Source organism: Erinaceus europaeus, chromosome 10, assembly GCF_950295315.1.
Source record: "Erinaceus europaeus chromosome 10, mEriEur2.1, whole genome shotgun sequence".
NCBI classification, from domain to species: domain Eukaryota; kingdom Metazoa; phylum Chordata; class Mammalia; order Eulipotyphla; family Erinaceidae; genus Erinaceus; species Erinaceus europaeus.
Window position 1 is genome coordinate 58,697,444 of NC_080171.1, and position 18,059 is coordinate 58,715,502.

Below are 18,059 nucleotides of genomic sequence, written 5' to 3' on the forward strand. Positions count from 1 at the left end.
GGGACTTATTCCCAAAATAAAGGCTCAAAAACACTAACTGAAGGATCTGAAACCAAGCATGCTTTAATACCCTGAGGTTAAAATATTAGCTCGCAAATCATGGATGCCAGAATCCCTTAGTATTATATTTAAGAAGAGTGAACATAACAGTTAAGTTCACAAAAGAGAAAAGCTACAGAATTCTAGAGTTGAGTCAACTTCCAAAATTATTTCGGAGCAAGCATGAAGAGAAATGTCAGGTGGGGGAGAGAACATAATGCTTATGCAAAAGGTTTTCATTTCTGAAACTTTGATGTCTCAGGTTCAATCCCCAACACCACCATAAACCAGAGCTGAGCAGTACTCTAGTAGGGAAAAAAAAAAAAAGTCAATAATACTCTAGTAGGAAAAAAAAAAAGCCAATTGATCTGACAAATCATAAGCAGTCTATTCAGATATATACATTAAAAGTGTACTAAGGCAGGGGTAGATAGCATAATGGTTATGCAAACAGACTCTCATGCCTGAGGCTCCAAAATCCCAGGTTCAATCCCCTGCACCACCATAAGCCAGAGCTGAGTAGTGCTCTGGTAAAAAAAAAAAAAAAAAAAAAAGTACTCAAAGCAAACTAAAATTCACTTCAGTGATATGATAAATGCGCTCAGGTGCCAATACCAGGGCTAAGAAGAATTCTAAAGACAATGTCTTAGAAGTCAACAGGCTAATTTATGACCCAATAACTCCTTAAGGCTAAATCTACAGTATCAAAATGTAAGAAAATAAAGTTGTTTCTTCAGGCGCTCTGGTGACTTTGTTTTTAAATTTTATTTTATGTATTTATTCCCTTTTGTTGCCCTTGTTTTATTGTTGGAGTTACTATTGTTGTCATTGTTGTTGGATAGGACAGAGAGAAATGGAGAGAGGAGGGGGAAAACAGAGAGGGGGTGAGAAAGACAGACACCTGCAGACCTGCTTCACCACCTGTGAAACGACTCCCCTGCAGGGTGGGGAGCCAGGGCTCAAACCGGGATCCTTACAGGTCCTTGTGCTTTGCGCCACCTGCATTTAACCCGCTGTGCTACAGCCCTACTCCCTGTGGTAACTTTTAATACAACAAAATAATACAGGTTTACCTGAAGCTATGTCTTCTTTAAGCTTTACATGGAAAATTTTACTTTTTTTAGGATAAAGCCCCAAGTTTAAACAGGTAGTGGAGAGCCAAGGACATTTTACGAAGTATTAAGTAACCAGATCTACCACCTCAAACAAAACAAAACAAAATGCGAATACAAGTTGAGCTAGAGATGGTTTTTGTGGGGGGTGGGGGGGTGGATACAAGACTTGTGAACTACATACACTCCTCTTTCAAAATCAAAGCTCTATGCATTAAACAGAATTCCAACAAAAAAACACAGTGATGAGAAAAGAACTCATTAAAGGCTAAAAATAAACTCTAATTTACAATATGCATAATGATTTAACAAAAAAGAAAGGAAAACAAGAAGTAAAATTGCATCTGCTGAGTTAACTATACCCTCACAGAAACCACCAACACCTTTTACACAAATTGAAACCTATAAAGTTTGTGATGAGTGAATAAACCAATGCTTTAAATATTCTGCAATGAATATTTCATCCCAGAGGGGTAAAAAGAAGAGACTGGTGGTCCAGGAGGTGGCACAGTGGCTAAGGCACTAGACTATTAAGCATGAGGTCCTGAGTTCTATCCCCAGCAGCACATGTACCAGAGTGATGGCTGGTTCTTTCTCTCCTCCTAACTTTCTCATGAATAAAAAAATAAATTCTAAAAAAAAAAATTAAAAAAGAGACTGGGTTTTTTTCAAAATCTTGAGATGTGCTAACACTACAGTGTACTGCGGTTTTTGACACACAGACACATAGGCTGGCCTCAGTATTTCTCTACTTCATTTTATTTAATGAAACCAAATGTACTTACAACTTTTAGATAAGTGATAGTAACCTTAAGAAAGAAGTAAGTAAAAGGAAAAACAAGATTAGTTGGTTTTTTGTTTCCCCCCCTGCTTAACCAATACCTCATGGCTCAATTTAATAGCTAACTGACCTTCCAGCCCAGTAGGAGTCCATTAGGGAAGAGAGTTGAACGTACCGTACTACATAGTTAAAGTTTAAAGCTAAGCTACCTCATTCACACAAGGTCACAAAAAGCAGTAACTCTACACTCAAGTGCTTCAATTCACATGGGCTCCTGCAATATCATTAATCATCTCTCTGGGTTCTTAAATTCTGTGCTATTATCTTTTGTTGTTGTTGTTTTACTGCAGGATTATTGCTGGTGCCAGCACTACAAATCCACTGCTCCTGGAGGCCATTTTTCCCATCTTGTTGCCCTTGTTATTATTATTCTTGTTGTCATTACTTTTGTTGTTGTTGTTGGATAGGATAGAGAGAAATCGAGAGAGATGGGGTAGACAGAGGGGGAGAAAATAGAGGTGGGGAAGCGGGGGCTCGAACCAGATCATTAGGCCGGTCCTTGCGCTTAACTCCATGTGTGCTTATCCCATTGCGCTACTGCCTAACTCCCCCTATATCTTATTTTACCACTTTGTCCCATCATAAGAAAAGCAATCATGTCAGTCAAATCATTTAAAAGTGAAAGAAAATAAGCTTTTCATTCTTTGCACAGGAGAAACTGTAAGAATTTTAAACAATAGATCTATGTAGGGATTTTTTTTTTAAATCAGTTTACCCAGGGGAGAACAATGTTTGCAAAAATGTCATGTAACTGAATTGAGTATTAAGTGGTAAGAGAAGGATATGAAAGAGAAATTGTTCCTTTGTGATATGCACTTTATGGAAGAAAGTAAAAGTTTAGAGTCAAACAGCTCATATAAGAAGACTACGTTACAAGTAAATGACTAGGATGGGATTTGAACGCAAGCATGATGTGTTCCTTCTAGGCAAAAGTCTCTAAAACAAGTGCCCATTAGGTTACCTTTATAGCAAGAAAGAAAGCAGCAGGCAATTTGTTTCAATAATAATCCTAAAATCTTCACCCCAAAGCAAGCAAGTTAGCAACCCTGGTGTACTCAAAGGTTTGACAAACCCTATTATCACTGCACCGAAACCTATTTTCATGTGGAAAGAAAGGAATCCTTATAAACAGAGTTTAAATACTGCCAACTTGCATCTTTTTTTAAGGAGCTATATGGTGTGTTTTAATTTAGAATGATGGGAAATTAGCTCAAGATGATACAGAGATTACTTAGTGGCCAGATCCCAAAAGATAATATTAAGCAAGGATCTGTTTCTTCATAGTAGTTGAAAGAGCTGCCAATCCTACTTTTACAGCTTAAAGTTTCTCAAAAATTATTTAAAGGCTAATGTCATCGCCAATAAAAAGGGCATCCAATGGTGTCAAAATATTGACATTCTAAGATCTTAGAAAAATAAAACCAAATAGGAGTAAAGTGTGCTAAATGAGCCACTGTTTAGAGGTCTGACAAATCAAGTGACACAAGTAAAATGCCAGAAAATATTTTTTAAGTTAACCTTTTTAGTTAGAAAGGCACACTCAGAAGATTTCCACACCTCTCAAAATTCAGTAGCGCACTGTCTCCAATGAAAGTCACTTAACTTTAGAACTAACTCAAAAGCTGGTGAATTCTGAAGCACAGCTTTCACTTCAGTGATTAACTCTTCTATTCAGGAAAATATTCCCAAAGTGCCACATAAAAATGCTTTGCTCTGGGGGCTGGGCAGTAGCACAGTGGGTTAAGTGCACATGGTGCAAAGCACAAGGATCAGCGTAAGGATCCTGGTTCAAGCCTCTGGCTCTCCACACCAGCAGGGGAGTTGGCTTCACAAGTGGTGAACCAGGTCTGCAGGTGTCTTTCTCTCCCCTTATCTGTCTTCTCAACCTCTCTCGATTTCTCTCTGTCTCTCCAACAATAATAATAACCATAAACACGGGCAACAAAAAAGGGAAAAAATAGCCTCCAGGAGGAGTGGATTTGAAGTGCAAGCACTGAGCCCCAATGATAACCCTAGAGACAAAAAATATATATGCTTTGCTCTAACACATCATTTTAATAGAAAAAGTTAAAAAAAATAAAGGCTAAGGTAACATGATAGTATGTAAGATAAAGTAGTGGAATTAAATTTTTTAAATCTCAAAAATGTAGGCTATTATGGTATTACATCATGAAAGGGCTGTAAGAATAGGAAACATAAGAATTTAACATAGATCACAAAAGGATAAATAAATACTGTATCAGAATTTAATTGTTGGGGCCAGGTGGTGGCACCTGGTTAAGCACACACATTACATTGCACAAGGATCTAGGTTCAAGTCCCTGTTCCCCACCTACAGACGGAAAGCTTCACAAGTGGTCAAATAGGGCTGTAGGTATCTCTCTCCCTCTTTATCTCCTCCTTCCCTCTCAGTCTTTATCCAATAACAAGTAAATAAAAATATAATTTAAAAAATTAGGGGGCCAGGCGGTAGCTCAGTGGGCTAAGAGCACATGACACAAGGCACAAGGACCAGCGTAAGGATCCCAGTTTGAGCCCCCGGAAACCCACCTGGGGGGGGGGGGGGGTGGTCGCTTCACAGGCGGTGAGCCAGGTCTGCAGGTGTCTTTATCTCCCCTTTCTCTGTCTTCCCCTTCTCTCTCGATTTCTCTCTGTCCTATCCAACAGCAGCAACTAGTTGAGCACATAAGTTACATGGTTCAAGCCAGCATTCCCCACCTGGAGAGGGGAAGCATCACTAGTGGTGAAGCAGAGCTGCAGGTGTCACACTCTCTTCTTCCCCTCTCAATTTTTCTTTGTCCTATCAAATAAATAATCAAGTATTTTAAAATAAATAAACCAGGAACAAAGCTGACTTTGACTTTCTCAGGAAGCAACAGAGACATAGGTTATATCCAGCTAAGTATCTTCACATTAAAATGGACCTTTTACCGGCGTAAGGATCCCGGTTCGAGCCCCCGGCTCCCCACCTGCAGGGGAGTCGCTTCACGGGCGGTGAAGCAGGTCTGCAGGTGTCTATCTTTCTCTCCCCTCTCTCTCTGTCTTCCCCTCCTCTCTCCATTTCTCTCTGTCCTATCCAACAACAAAGCAACGTCAACAATGGCAATAATAACCGCAACGAGGCTGCAACAACCAGGGCAACAAAAAGGGGGAAAAATGGCCTCCAGGAGCGGTGGATTCATGGTGCAGGCACCGAGCCCAGCAATAACCCTGGAGGAAAAAATAAATAAAATAAAATAAAATAAAATAAAATAAAATAAAATGGACCTTTTACTGATCAATTGGAGAGTGGGTACATGTGTGGGAGGGAGGAGAAAGATGGAGGCTTTGGGTTGCTATCTGATGTACTGCCTGGTTCAGAGGTAATAAATATCTGCCAAGTTCTCCTCCAGTGCCCTGTAATTGCAATCATATTTGTTTTGGTCTTTGTATATTTTGTTTGTATGTTTTGTTTTGACCCTTTTTTTCTAACAGTTTTCACTTGGCAGCTGTCAGGGTAAGCACAGAATATACCTCAAACAACTCTCAGAGTAAGAGTAAAAGCTGAATCCACATACCAAGATTTCAAAAAAGGGTGTGGGGGTGTGGGCACTGGGTTAAGTGCACATAGTACGAAGCGCAAGGACCCATGCAAGGATCCTAGTTTAACCCAGGCTCCCTACCTGCAGGGGTGGGGGGAGGTCCTGTCACAATCAGTGAAGCAGGTTTGCAAGTGTCTTTCTCTCTCCCATTCTCTATCTTCCCCATCCCTCTCAATTTCTCTCTGTCCTATCCCCCACCCTCAAAAAAAAAAATGGCCATAAGAGCAGTGGGTTCATAGTGCAGGTACCAAGCCCCAGCGATAACCCTGGAGGAACAAAATAATAACAATAAATAAATAAAATTAAAATTAAAAAAATACTCCATACACCTGAGATCTTCAACTAACTAATTTTCATTCTTTTAGAAGAAACAGTGACTGACATAAAAGGCTAGCTTGGAGTTATGAAAATTAACTATACACTTAAACATACATATACACACTCAGGGACAGGTCAAGCCTACAAGAAAGACACAAGTTTATGATTTTTTTTTTTTTTAGGGGAGGGATACAAACAGAGAGAAACTGAGAATGAATGGGGAGAGGGAGAGAGAACTGGAATACTGCTTCACCACTCATGAAATTTCCACCTTTGCAGAGAGAGGATGGAAGCTTGAACCCAAGTCCTGCACACTGTAACATGTGAATTCTACCAGGTACACCAGCATTTGGCACTAAGTCTGTGATTTTTTTTTTTTAATTGTATATTTCTAGTTCTGAATACCCAGAACTAGCTCTTCAGAGACCAATTCTGGGAGAGAGAATCTTAGAAGAACAGGCTTAGGCATTTCATTTACCAACAAATTAGACAGTGAAGTTGAAACATTTTCCCCACCCACTTCCAATCAAAATTCTGGTAAATCTATAAATTTCTGGTTGTTTTCTCCTTGCAAAATGTTCGATAATTCACATGTAATTGGACTATTCACACCCTACCCACAATGATTTTGATTCAATTAAATCTGGGTAGTAGGCCCAGGAACCTACTTTTATGATAATAATCTCAAATGATTCCAACAACAGGAACTCTACTAATCATGTATCATAAGGCATCATGATTACCAAAACTATATCCTAAGGCATAAAAACAACTTGAGAAATTTTATTTATTATTTATTTATTTACTTATTTTTACCAAAGCACTGATCAACTCTGGTTTATGGTGGTGTGGGGGACTGAACCTGGGACTTCAGGGCCTCAGGCATGAAAGTCTCTGCATAATCACTATGATACCTACCCCCCCCCAAGAGTTTTATAGCAAACATATTCCCAATCCATCTGAAATATAATTTTAAAATCTCTCTCCAGTGAATTTGTGGAGTCTGATTTGGGAATAAGTGAACTAGAATATCTGAATTTATAACCATGTATTATAAAGTTTCTAGAGAAGTATGGACATAATTTTCATTCACTGACTCTCCAAAACACTACCCTTTAGAAAAAGACAAACCAGAAGATGGTCCTCAATAACCTTGTACAAACTATGTGACTGACAGTACAAAACTTATCATTTGATCATAGGCTTAATTTTCAGTGTTCTGATCTCTAGAATTAGACTAGAAGGAAACATCTCCAGAATTTTGTAAAAACCAAAATTCTACTCCTCATTCATATTTAACACCTATGAATTCTTCTTGCACTAGTCATTTACAACCTCACCAGGGCCATTCTTCACCTATTAAGTGAGGGAATGCTCTATGGTCATCTCAAGGGCTTTTCTGATTCTATTATTCATTCCTTGTATCACAAAATCCATTTTGCTCCTCTAGAATAAAGCATCAGAGGTGTCAAGGACATTGAACTACATCTAAGTTATAGAGGCAGCACTAGTGTCTTTCAACAAACACATATAGATAAGAAACAGGGTGGGGGTGTTGGGCCATAGCTCAGCGGGTTAAGCGCATGTGAGAAAGTGCAAGGACCTGCATAAGGATCCCTGTTGGAGCCCCCTGCTCCCCACCTGCAAGAGGGTTGCTTCACAGGTGGTGAAGCAGGTCTGTAGGTGTCTTTCTCTCTCCCTCTCTGTCTTCCCTTCCTCTCTCCATTTCTCTCTGCCCTATCCAATAACAAGGGCATCAATAACAACAAGAGCAACAAGGGCAACAAAAATGGGGGGGTGGGGGGGATAGCCACCAGGAGTAGTGGATTCGCCGCCCACACCGAGTCCCAGCAATAACCCACACCAAGTCCCAGCAATAACCCCAGAGGCACAAAAAAAAAAAAAAGAAACAGGGTGAGGCATAAAGCTGAATAGCAACCCAAAGAAAAAGTATGACAAACAACATAATGAGCAGAATTTCAGATAAAGCAAAGATTACTGTATGTGCTACTAAGAACACTTCTCCATTTATTTCCTTAATCCTCTATTAAAAGACTGGCATTAATTTGCTAACACTGGCACAATCTCAAACCTATGTTCTCCCATCGACATTTAAGAGACACATTCCTAAATATTTTTGTAACTGAAACAGAATTACCTAATTCAGCCTTATATTTTCTCTTTTTTTAAATTTATTTTCCCTTTTGTTGCCCTTGTTTTATTGTTGTTGTAATTATTATTGTTGTTGTTGTTGATGTCGTCCTTGTTAGATAAGACAGAGAGAAATGGAGAGAGGAGGGGAAGACAGAAAGGGGGAGAGAAAGATAGACACCTGCAGACCTGCTTCACCGCTTGTGAAGCAACTCCCCTGCAGGTGAGGAGCCGGGGGCTTGAACCCTAAGCAGATCCTTGCACTTTGCGCCACGTGCGCTTAACCCGCTGTGCTACCTCCCGACTCCCATCCTTATGATTAAAGTAAGGAAAAATCTGAGAAAAGTGGGAAGGATAGCTATTACTTTTCTTCCCAAAGAGTAATCCCAAAATTTTCATACAACCTAGCCAATTAGTAACTATTTGTACCTATATAGCTATATCTACTAAATATAATACACAAGTCAATGTAGATATTTATATAATGATTATATTTAGTACTTATAAAATACCATATTTATCATGCTCCTATAAAATCAGAACATAAAGAATCCAATTGCTCCCCAGGAGGTACATTAAGCCGGATCATTATAGAGAAACCAAGTAGAATGAGAGATGGTGCAGTGGATAGTATTAGACTCTCAAGCACGAGGTTCCAAGTTCAGTTCCTGGCACTGCATGAGGCAAAGTGATGTCATGGTCCTCTCTCCCCGTCTCTTAATTAATACATAAAATAGAGCTTTTCAAAAATGTATGTTGGGTCTGTGATAGAGCTCGTGTTGTTTGTACCATGAGTGCATGAACATGGGTTTGAGCCTGGCCCCCACAGCACTGAAGGAAAGTGCAATGTTCAATCTATCAGTTTATCTGTATGCCTATCTACCTACCTACCTATTTTAAAAAAGAAAAAGTATGAGGGAGTAGGGCGGTAGTGCAGCAGGTTAAGCGTAAGTGGGACAAAGCTCAAGGGCCGGCATAAGGATCTTGGTTCCAGGTGGGGAGTCGCTTCACAGGTGGTGAAGCAGGTCTGCAGGTGTCTTTCTTTCTCTCCCCATCTCTGTCTTCCCCTCCTCTCTCCATTTCTCTCTGTCCTATCCAACGACAGCAATAATAATAATAAAAAAACCTACTTAAAAAAAAGAAAAAGTATAAGGAGAAACTACACAAGATAGCTAATGCTACACAACAGTGCAGGATCCAAGTTGTCACAAATATTTTCAAAATCTTGCTAGAAAATATATTAGTGGCAGTTTTTGTTTTTTGTTTTGTTTTGCTTAGTAATGTATGCCCACTAGGCAAAATTTAACCATTTCAACTCAGTTTTAGAAATCTAACATTTGCTAAACTATATTGTTCAAAGGTAATTTGTGCTTGAAGCTAAATAGGTCATATTATTTTGAGCACCATTTTAACTTATACAAAGAATCAAGATATAAGAGGACCAAACCAAAACAAAATTATTAGGAGAGGTCCTTCACATTCAAACAGTTTTACTCAGCTTTTTAATATAAAGTGTATTATCCTGTACGTTCACTTTATAAGCATGCTGTATCTTACTGATATTAACAGGTTATAAAAGAGTTTCAGATTGTCTGATAACCCAACCAAATGACTTCAAAAAAATTATAGCAATACGTCCAATAGAAATCCTGTAATGAAGAGATTTCTGAGATCAAATAAAGCTAAGGAAGGACAAGTCAAACCAAGTTCATTACAGCAGAATTTGAATAGTTTTTAGTTTTTAGATCTACAGTGTGAAAATTAAGTAGGAAACTATAAAATCATTACTTCTTATACTTGATTGGCACACTTATTTTAAGCAGCGTTTATGACTGTATCTCATGAAACAAAACTTAGGAAATATCTTCCCATCCTCAGGTGCACTGTTAATTTTCTGGAATACTCTATGTGCTTAGCAGATTTTAAACAAAAATTTTACCAAGATAGTATTTTCCCTTACACCCCCACCCTTTAAAAGCAAAAGAGAGCTGGAGCCAGGTCTGGTGTAATGGAAGCAGACAACTATTAATGCAAACTGTCAGTATCTAATCATGTAATTCAGATAATTCATATTCTGTGAGTCTATTCTTGCTGTCCACAGTAAAACCAAACTAGCAGAGAGTGTAGAAGGGAGGGGAACAGGTAAAAAAAAAAAAAAAATACCCTTCAATTTTCTAAGTTTTGCTAACAGCTTTAGTGTAAAAAAAAAAAAAAAAGGTTTGCAAAACAATAAAATGATTATAGACTGATCAAAAAAGAAAAGATGAAAATGTGTGAGGGCTGCAGAGAGTGGTTACCAGGCATGGTATAGACCTTACCACACAAAAGGCAAAGCCCATACTCTTGGCATTATGTGGGAGATGTCTGGTATTGTGTTGGGTACCCCCCGGACCCCCCCACCTGGGTTCAATGAAGTCCCAATGTTGTGAAGGGGGGGGGAGCCAGATGTTTCCTGTGGAAATTGTCAATAAAAATGATAACGATATTTAAAATATTTTCATCTACTCCTAGTAGAATAAAAAAAGAGACTTTTTTTTACCTTGTTCAAGCATTTTTATATGGTAGGGATAACTGCTAAGCAAGCAAACAAGAAATCATATCATTTATGTCATACTTAACCTTCCTATAATTCAAAGCTATTTATGTCAGAGGGTACAAAATTCATATATTAAAGATTCTCTTTTACTACAAATAGAATTAATTCAGTAACAAGAAAAACACTGAAAACCCCTTTGCTCTCTGCTTTTTTTAACTTTTCAAAAACTAATTCTTTAAAATTATCCAGTGTGAATTAAAGACAACCAGGTTTTACTTGATTTCAACCTCAATTGTCATTCAAGGAAACACAGGATCAAAAAATGTGAGGACAAACTGAAGTTAAAGTTCTTTTCTTTTTTCTTTTTTGTCTCCAGGATTATTGCTGGGGCTCAGTATCTGCGCCACGAATCCACTGATCCTGGAGGCTTGTTTTTCCCCCTCTTGTTGCTCTTGTTGTTTTATCATTGTTGTGGTTATTATTATTGTTGTATGCATGTCATTGTTGTTGGATAAGATAGACAGAAATCAAGAGAAGAGGGGATGACAGAGGGGTAGAAAAAGAGAGACACCTGCTGACCTGTTTCACTGCTTGAAGCAACCCCCCTGCAGCTGGGGAGCCGGGGGCTCAAACCAGGATCCCTACAGTGGTCCTCTGGCTTCGAGCCATGTGTGCTTAACCCGCTATGCTAGCGCCCAACCACCTAAAGTTATAGTTATAAGGACTGACTCATTTTGGAGAGAGTAAGTTCTCCTAAGGTTTTATTTAAAAATTTTTTAAAAAAAATCTAAAAAACCACAAACACCCTAACAGTATCTAAATCTTAAGAAAAAAAATCAGAAGTGAATGACCTTGTAAATAACTTGTATGGCTCCTTCCTTTTGCTCTCTCCTTCATATTATCATGGGAAACCCAAAGCTAAAAGTTGACTTTCCCAACATCATATGTAAACTGAAGTTCAGATTAATGGACTATCCTGGCTTTTACTCATTTCCAATATTTTGCTTTGTTTTTTTTTTCACTTGTACATTATGTGACTCCATTTATTAAATGCCATCAATTCAAACATGACAATAACATGAAAAAACTATAGTGTCTATGTATCATAGTTTTTAATCTTTAAAAACAACTCTTTAACTACTAAAGTCCTTCTATATTAAAAAAAAAAAAAAGTTCCTTAATTAGGTTTTGATTTTTCATAAGCATTTAGTCTTATAGAATACTAATGAGACTTTCCACTATCTTAATATTCAAAATGTACCATCACTAAAGACCAAATAACAAACTTTTGTAATTTGTTATTTTACAATAAAAAGAGCAACTCATATAACACTTTTTTGTTTTCTGATGAAGGATCAGAACATAAGATCTTGGCCCACTTAAATTACAGTGGTACAAATGGTTATACACTGACAGTGTGACTATTCCCATTTACTCTGACATATATATATTGTGAGCAAATGAACTATACAGACACAAGGGAGATGACATCTAAAAAAAATTCCCCTCTACCAAACAAAATATTCTCCTTCTAGCTCATTGCTGAAATACTAAACTATGTAATAAGTTCAAGGAACTAAAAGCAAAGGTTAACATGACACTTCCTGCCCCAGGCAATGCACACTTTTAAAATACTTCCCTGTTTCTTTTAGAAGCAGAGGAGAGAAGGGAGCCCCCCCCCCCCCCCCAAAGAAGCCATAATACCAAGCTTTCGTCAATGCTGTGGGGGCTGGGCAAAAGTTTTTTGAAGATGAAGATGTGCAATTCAGAGCATACGATAATTATTATCTATATTTTCTATTTTGAAAGAAACACTTAAAACTCTAAAAACTAAGGTTCACACTTCTCATGTAGTCAATAATAAAAAAAGTCAAAAATGCTAAACTCTAAGACTCAGTGATTGACAAGTAATAAACATGTTTTCTTATACCTTGAAACATAAACCTTTGAATATGAATAACCTTTATCAAGCTGCATACCTGTTATTTTGTCTCTTACGAGTTTACAGGATTCTATCTCACCGATGCTCCCAAATAGACTCTTTAGTTCCTCCTGTGTCATGTTCTGAGGAAGATAGTTGACTATTAAGTTGGTCTTGCTGTCCTCTGTGTTTCCAGAGTCAACTGGTGATGAACAGTTGTTGTTTATGGTGGTTGGACCATTGGCTGTGTTATTGCAAGTTGGCCCATTAGACAGTTGTGTTTCCATGGCAGCAATTACCTGCTAAAAACAGAGAAAATAAGAAATGTCAGATACATATTTCATGAACTATTTGAGATTCCATCCAAGAATTTAAACACTTGTCACTAAACACAAGACATTCTGCCGAAATTACAACAAAGCTTCAACAAAAAACACCTACGCTAGTTTTAACTTCATTTTAAGCTATTCAATTTAGTATCACAATTATACCTTCATATACATATGCCAATACATGCACATAAGTACAATTTAAACCTTAAACATTCTCTAGGACCACATTCTGGATCTACTCACATACACTTACTCACCTGCAATGTCCACAGACCTGAACAACTCCATTAGCCAAGGGCACAAAATGGATTCTCAACTAATTAAAATCATACTAAAAATGAAGGTGTTTAACATGCCACCAAAAACCGGTCTATCTAAGTTTGAAGAGTTTTTAGTTATCATATGATGTTCAGTATTATAAAAGTAACAGGCATCCATCAACTTAAAATCAAAGACTAAGATTACTTTAACAAAATATAAATTTGTCAACATGTACTGTTTTGGTTACATATTAAAATGTCTTTGATTGACAATCTTCTACCATTGGAAAGAAATTAAAAAAACATCAAATCATATGTTAGGGAATGGAAAGGTTTTGTAAAATAACTTGGGAAAGAAGCTAGGGAGGTACTCAGTGTACTTTATAGAATCTAAAAAGTTATTTCTGTCCATCTTGGAAGTCAAAGATCACCAACAAAGCAAATGATCTAGTGTATCAAAAATAAAATCCCCAATTAACTCAACATGATATTTTGTACTAACTGATTTTAAGGGACAAAAAAATGTAAAACAAAGTCAATCCTGTCCATCAGTCCAAACAACAATATAAATATATCACTTTTTCACCAACAGACAGGCTCAAGAAATTCTCATTTTAGCACACAAACCTGTTAAAAATCCATGTAAGAAGGTATCCATAAACTCCAAATATAGTATACGTAACAGAGTTGGGAAAATGGCTTCAAACTAATCAGGCTACTCTAAAAATCACTTGCTAAGCAAATTTGGATCTAGTTTTCTTTCTTTAAAAATTTTTTTTCATCATGAGCAAGAAAAATCACAAAACCACAGACCCAGATTTTCTAGAACTATCTCTCAAATTTTTACTACTCTGAACAGTCATGATTGTGAGAGAATACAAAAATCAAACATCACTGAAAGAACTACCCTTCCATCCAACACATTGCTCAGATATCTACAAAGAACTACTTCTCAAAATTGACAATTCTGAATGAATGGGATGCTTGCATATGGGAAACTTTAACACATAAAAAGCAAAGAAACTGAGGTAAATTGGGGAGCGAGGGGAAGAGCAGAGGAAAGGGTGTTTTAAGAAGGAAAAAAAAGTACTTTAAAAAGTATCAACTAAGAAAAACTAAAGGGCAGAACACTGTTCTAGTGAATGCACACACAAGAAGAAATCTCTACAGCCAACAGATGTTCATTCACAAAAGGCATAGGATAGAGCGAGACTGGTCAGCTGACCAGAGACCAGTCAGACTAGGCAAGAATCTATGCTAGAATGGTTTTTTTTAAAAAAAGGCAAAAAAAAAAAAAAAAAAAAGACTTCTATTAATATCAAACAATCTATCACTCCTCCAAGACTTCACTGCCTTTTCAAAGAAATAGGTATTCTACTGGCTCCCTCTCTAATAGAAGTTCTCACAGACTACTTCAAAGGGTGAAGGGAAATAAACTTCTAATAACTGTATTAAAATTTTGAAGCAATTCAATATAAGCACTGTATTATAATTAACAAATTTATATGGAAAAAAAAGGATATTTCAAGTTTCCTAATAAGCCCTGACTATTTCAGTTTGTACAATATTAGCTATGGGTTGCTCTTGCTACAGCAAAATTCTTGTGAGATTAACCTTTAACCAGAAGTTAAGAGAACAGTAAGCTTGAAGATGATAGTGGTCAAGGCCAATTAAATCAAATCACTGCTCAAAAGTCAGGGTTTGTGTGTAAACTATATGAGCCCCCAAAATGAGATTCAGACTAAAGTTCATTGGGATTATATTTGAAATATATTCATTGACTGAAATTAGCAGGATTTAGCAAGGACAACAAACATTCCTCACTTAATTGCACATTTATTTCCACGTTCAGGTGGCAAAAATGAGTTCCTAAGCCAACATTCAAGTGAACAGCTGCAGTAGGCTGTGTGTGCTGAAAATTACAGCATCTCTCAGCTATAGGACCATCTGCTCAGAATAAAATGATACTAATGTGCTATATTTTACAAATAATGCATATTCCATTGATAGGCTCAACACAACTGTTCACAGAATGCAAAGTCTTTCAACAGTTACTGGGCAAACAATTTCAACATATTTTGGAGCACCAGGAATTATAAATAACTTCAAAATTTAGTAACCAAAAAAATACATAGTAAACAGAATGTAAAGAATTATGGTAACTTAGTATTCAGACCATACCAAAACTTTTATGTTTTTTTAAACTTGTCACTCTTTGAATCTGCACTAAATCCTAATTTAGATTATAAAAAGTTATTTATAAAAGCATGGTTCTGATGCTGCATATACCACTAGCATTAAAATTGCAATGTGCTTTAAGTCCTAATGATGGCCATACCATAATAGGTTAATGTCAGAATAATTAGTATGCCAAATGAAAAGTTCAAGTGTTTGGTATGGCCTCAGCACTCCTGCAACATGCTAAAAAAAAAAAAAAAAAAAAAAAAAGCCTACAGAATTTAAGAAAAATCCCACAGACCCCAGTCCAAGGCTCTGCTGCCCACGAACCACTTCTAAGCAGAGAAGCCACATCACACAGTCTGACTGCCATGTTAGTTTGGAGTTGCCGTCTGCAATATGGACACAAAAAGTACCGTATGTTAGATGAGCAAGATAATGCAACAAATCAGTTTGTACAAAATTTACAGTGATTGTATTGATATTCCCAGCACGTCCATGCAGTGTGGCTTAATTGAATTTGAGGCAATTCCAATCTAATCTTTCCAAATTCATTTTAACATGTCGTTTTCTTGCACAAATTAAGCATTTTTAATTAAGAGCCTGATTTTAAACAGTATTACCTAGTTACCATGGCATCTAGTCTAAAGAACTACCTTAAACGGCATCTCAAAAAAAATGTAAACAATAAAATGGAGCAACGAGATACCACATGCTATCCTGTCCCATAAGGATGTGGGAGAAGGGAGGAAATGTGAATGAAATTTTATAGTGAAAGAAGGCAGTCGTGCAATTCAAAAGTAAATGCTTTACATAAAAACAATCTTTGCCCCAAATATCTGAAGGACTTTAAGACAAACTATATTTGCCCACACAGTCAAATTACACTACAAATGATCTTTAATCCTGGGACTTAAAATTAAAAGTGAATCAAAACCCTGTGGGGTTATTCTGCCACCATAGTCAAACTGATCTTTAACAGTTTCACTGAGAATTGTTCACATGTACTAAGAGGCAGTAAACCAGCATCTTTCAATTGAAATAATTGGCCCAATAAATAGGATTGTTTGGAGTAATGCTTATATAGGATGTCAGTTTTTGTCCCTGAACGAAATCAAGTGAACATTTTTTAATACGTAAATTGTAAACCCAGCACGATTTGAAATTAGTGCTGCTATGAGGCCTCCAATATAGTTAATGGGCCATTTACCACTTATTACAACTTGCCAGCATACTAAACAGGGCCACAAAATTGGCACAAAAGCCAAATTTTATGCTTTAGTTGTATATGTAGATGCTTCAGGGGAAAAAAAGTGGCCTCTGAAAATCCATACTGTAACAAAAAGAGAAGCAAGATATTGTTTACTTGTGCACTTAAAAGAAAATTTTATCTTTAGAGTTAAACTTAGCTATAAAGTGATCACCCCTAGGTACTACTAGTGACATTTAACACTAGTTAAAATGGAATCCCATTTTCTGGCATCTATCAAAAGAGTTTAATATGGTCTTAATAGGATGCCATGAAAATGTGTTACTCTTCTTCCCTTCTCCCACTATGACCAGAGAATTCAGTCTGATTCTACATTCCTTATTTAAAAAAAAAAAAAAAAAAGTTGAGCTGAACCTGTAAGAAAGTGCTTTTATATGCATGAAATATTTTGACAGAAACCTAATTGTGATTAGATTAACTGGGTAGAGTAGTTAAAAGAACCACACCCAACAAGTAAACCAAGCTTAAATTTATGTCCTGCATCCACTAAACATCTAATTAATTATTCTTTACCAGGTAAAACCAGAGATTCAAATTTAATGACCTCAGTCCCTTCTGTTCTATAGGAGGTGGACACTAATGAGCTAATCTATTGACATCCCTTTTTCTGAAAGCCCCGGGGATTCGAACAGTCACTTTATTGCACCAACTAGCTAGGAAGGCTGTGTATGGAAAATGATTCTATTGCACTTTTACATTTCAAGCACCCCAGACAGTTTCTCTGCTTGAGGCAGACAGATACCTTTATGGGAAGTTATAAATAAGTCGCTCACATGGCCCTTACCTTTATGCTGGCCAACAATTCAGTTACTAAAAATGTAAAGCTACTTCCCCTTCACTTAAGGACAAGTGATTCTGCTCTACTCAATCTACCACAGACAACCAGGCTGTGCACTATTTATAGATTCTATTGGCTCTGAAACTCTTTAGGAGGAAAAAAAAAAGTGCTATATTAGAGCTATACAAAACCATTAATTTTAAGCTGAAAATATTTTAATATAAAATTCACTCAATTTAGACAGCAATGGTACCAATTGAGATTGTTTATTTTTCTCCCGTTACTCTCCATGTAATAATTTATGAAAAAGGACTTTAGCAAAGATCAATCTAGACTATCCTAAACATTCCCCAGTCTCTAAGAGATAATGATGAGGTATTACTTTGATGGAAACATGGATTTGGGAGGGAGAGAATGTTTTCATTCAGAGTTTACTTCAAAAATCTGTCCAGACTTTTCAAACTGAAAATTTCCCCTTACTCAATTGCTCTTCTAAGTACTTTAGTATTTAACATTGTTTCTTGCAATAGTAGATTTTAGGAGACCAATGCTTGATGTCTCACAATCTGGGGCCAATAATTTTCTAGTCATATGGGAGAAAAGGTAAAGTTCCTATTTTCCAAACTTTTCTAATAAATTCCCAAAACTACGGCTATCCACATCTTTCCCATTTCTAAGCATCTCTCAAGTAGCCACCAAATAAGACAAATTACTAACTTAAAGTATTATACCTAGATAGATA

General features: G+C 36.9%; 1 protein-coding gene across 21 annotated transcripts in view; it reads right to left on the minus strand.

The window, feature by feature from the left end:
- The window catches only part of ELAVL2 (ELAV like RNA binding protein 2), a 199,215-nt gene that overhangs the window by 96,477 nt on the left and 84,679 nt on the right, over positions 1-18,059 (minus strand). For 6 of the 21 annotated variants that reach the window (XM_060199656.1, XM_060199645.1, XM_060199647.1 and 3 more), the window contains 2 exons: positions 15,571-15,661; positions 12,558-12,801 (listed from right to left, as the gene is read on the minus strand). In XM_060199656.1, the coding sequence (XP_060055639.1) occupies positions 12,558-12,801; positions 15,571-15,642 (316 nt within the window). In that variant the 5' untranslated portion in view covers positions 15,643-15,661. Of the gene's footprint in view, positions 1-12,557; positions 12,802-15,545; positions 15,666-18,059 lie in introns of those variants that run through there. The other 15 variants (XM_060199655.1, XM_060199654.1, XM_060199644.1 and 12 more) reach the window with 5 other exon arrangements.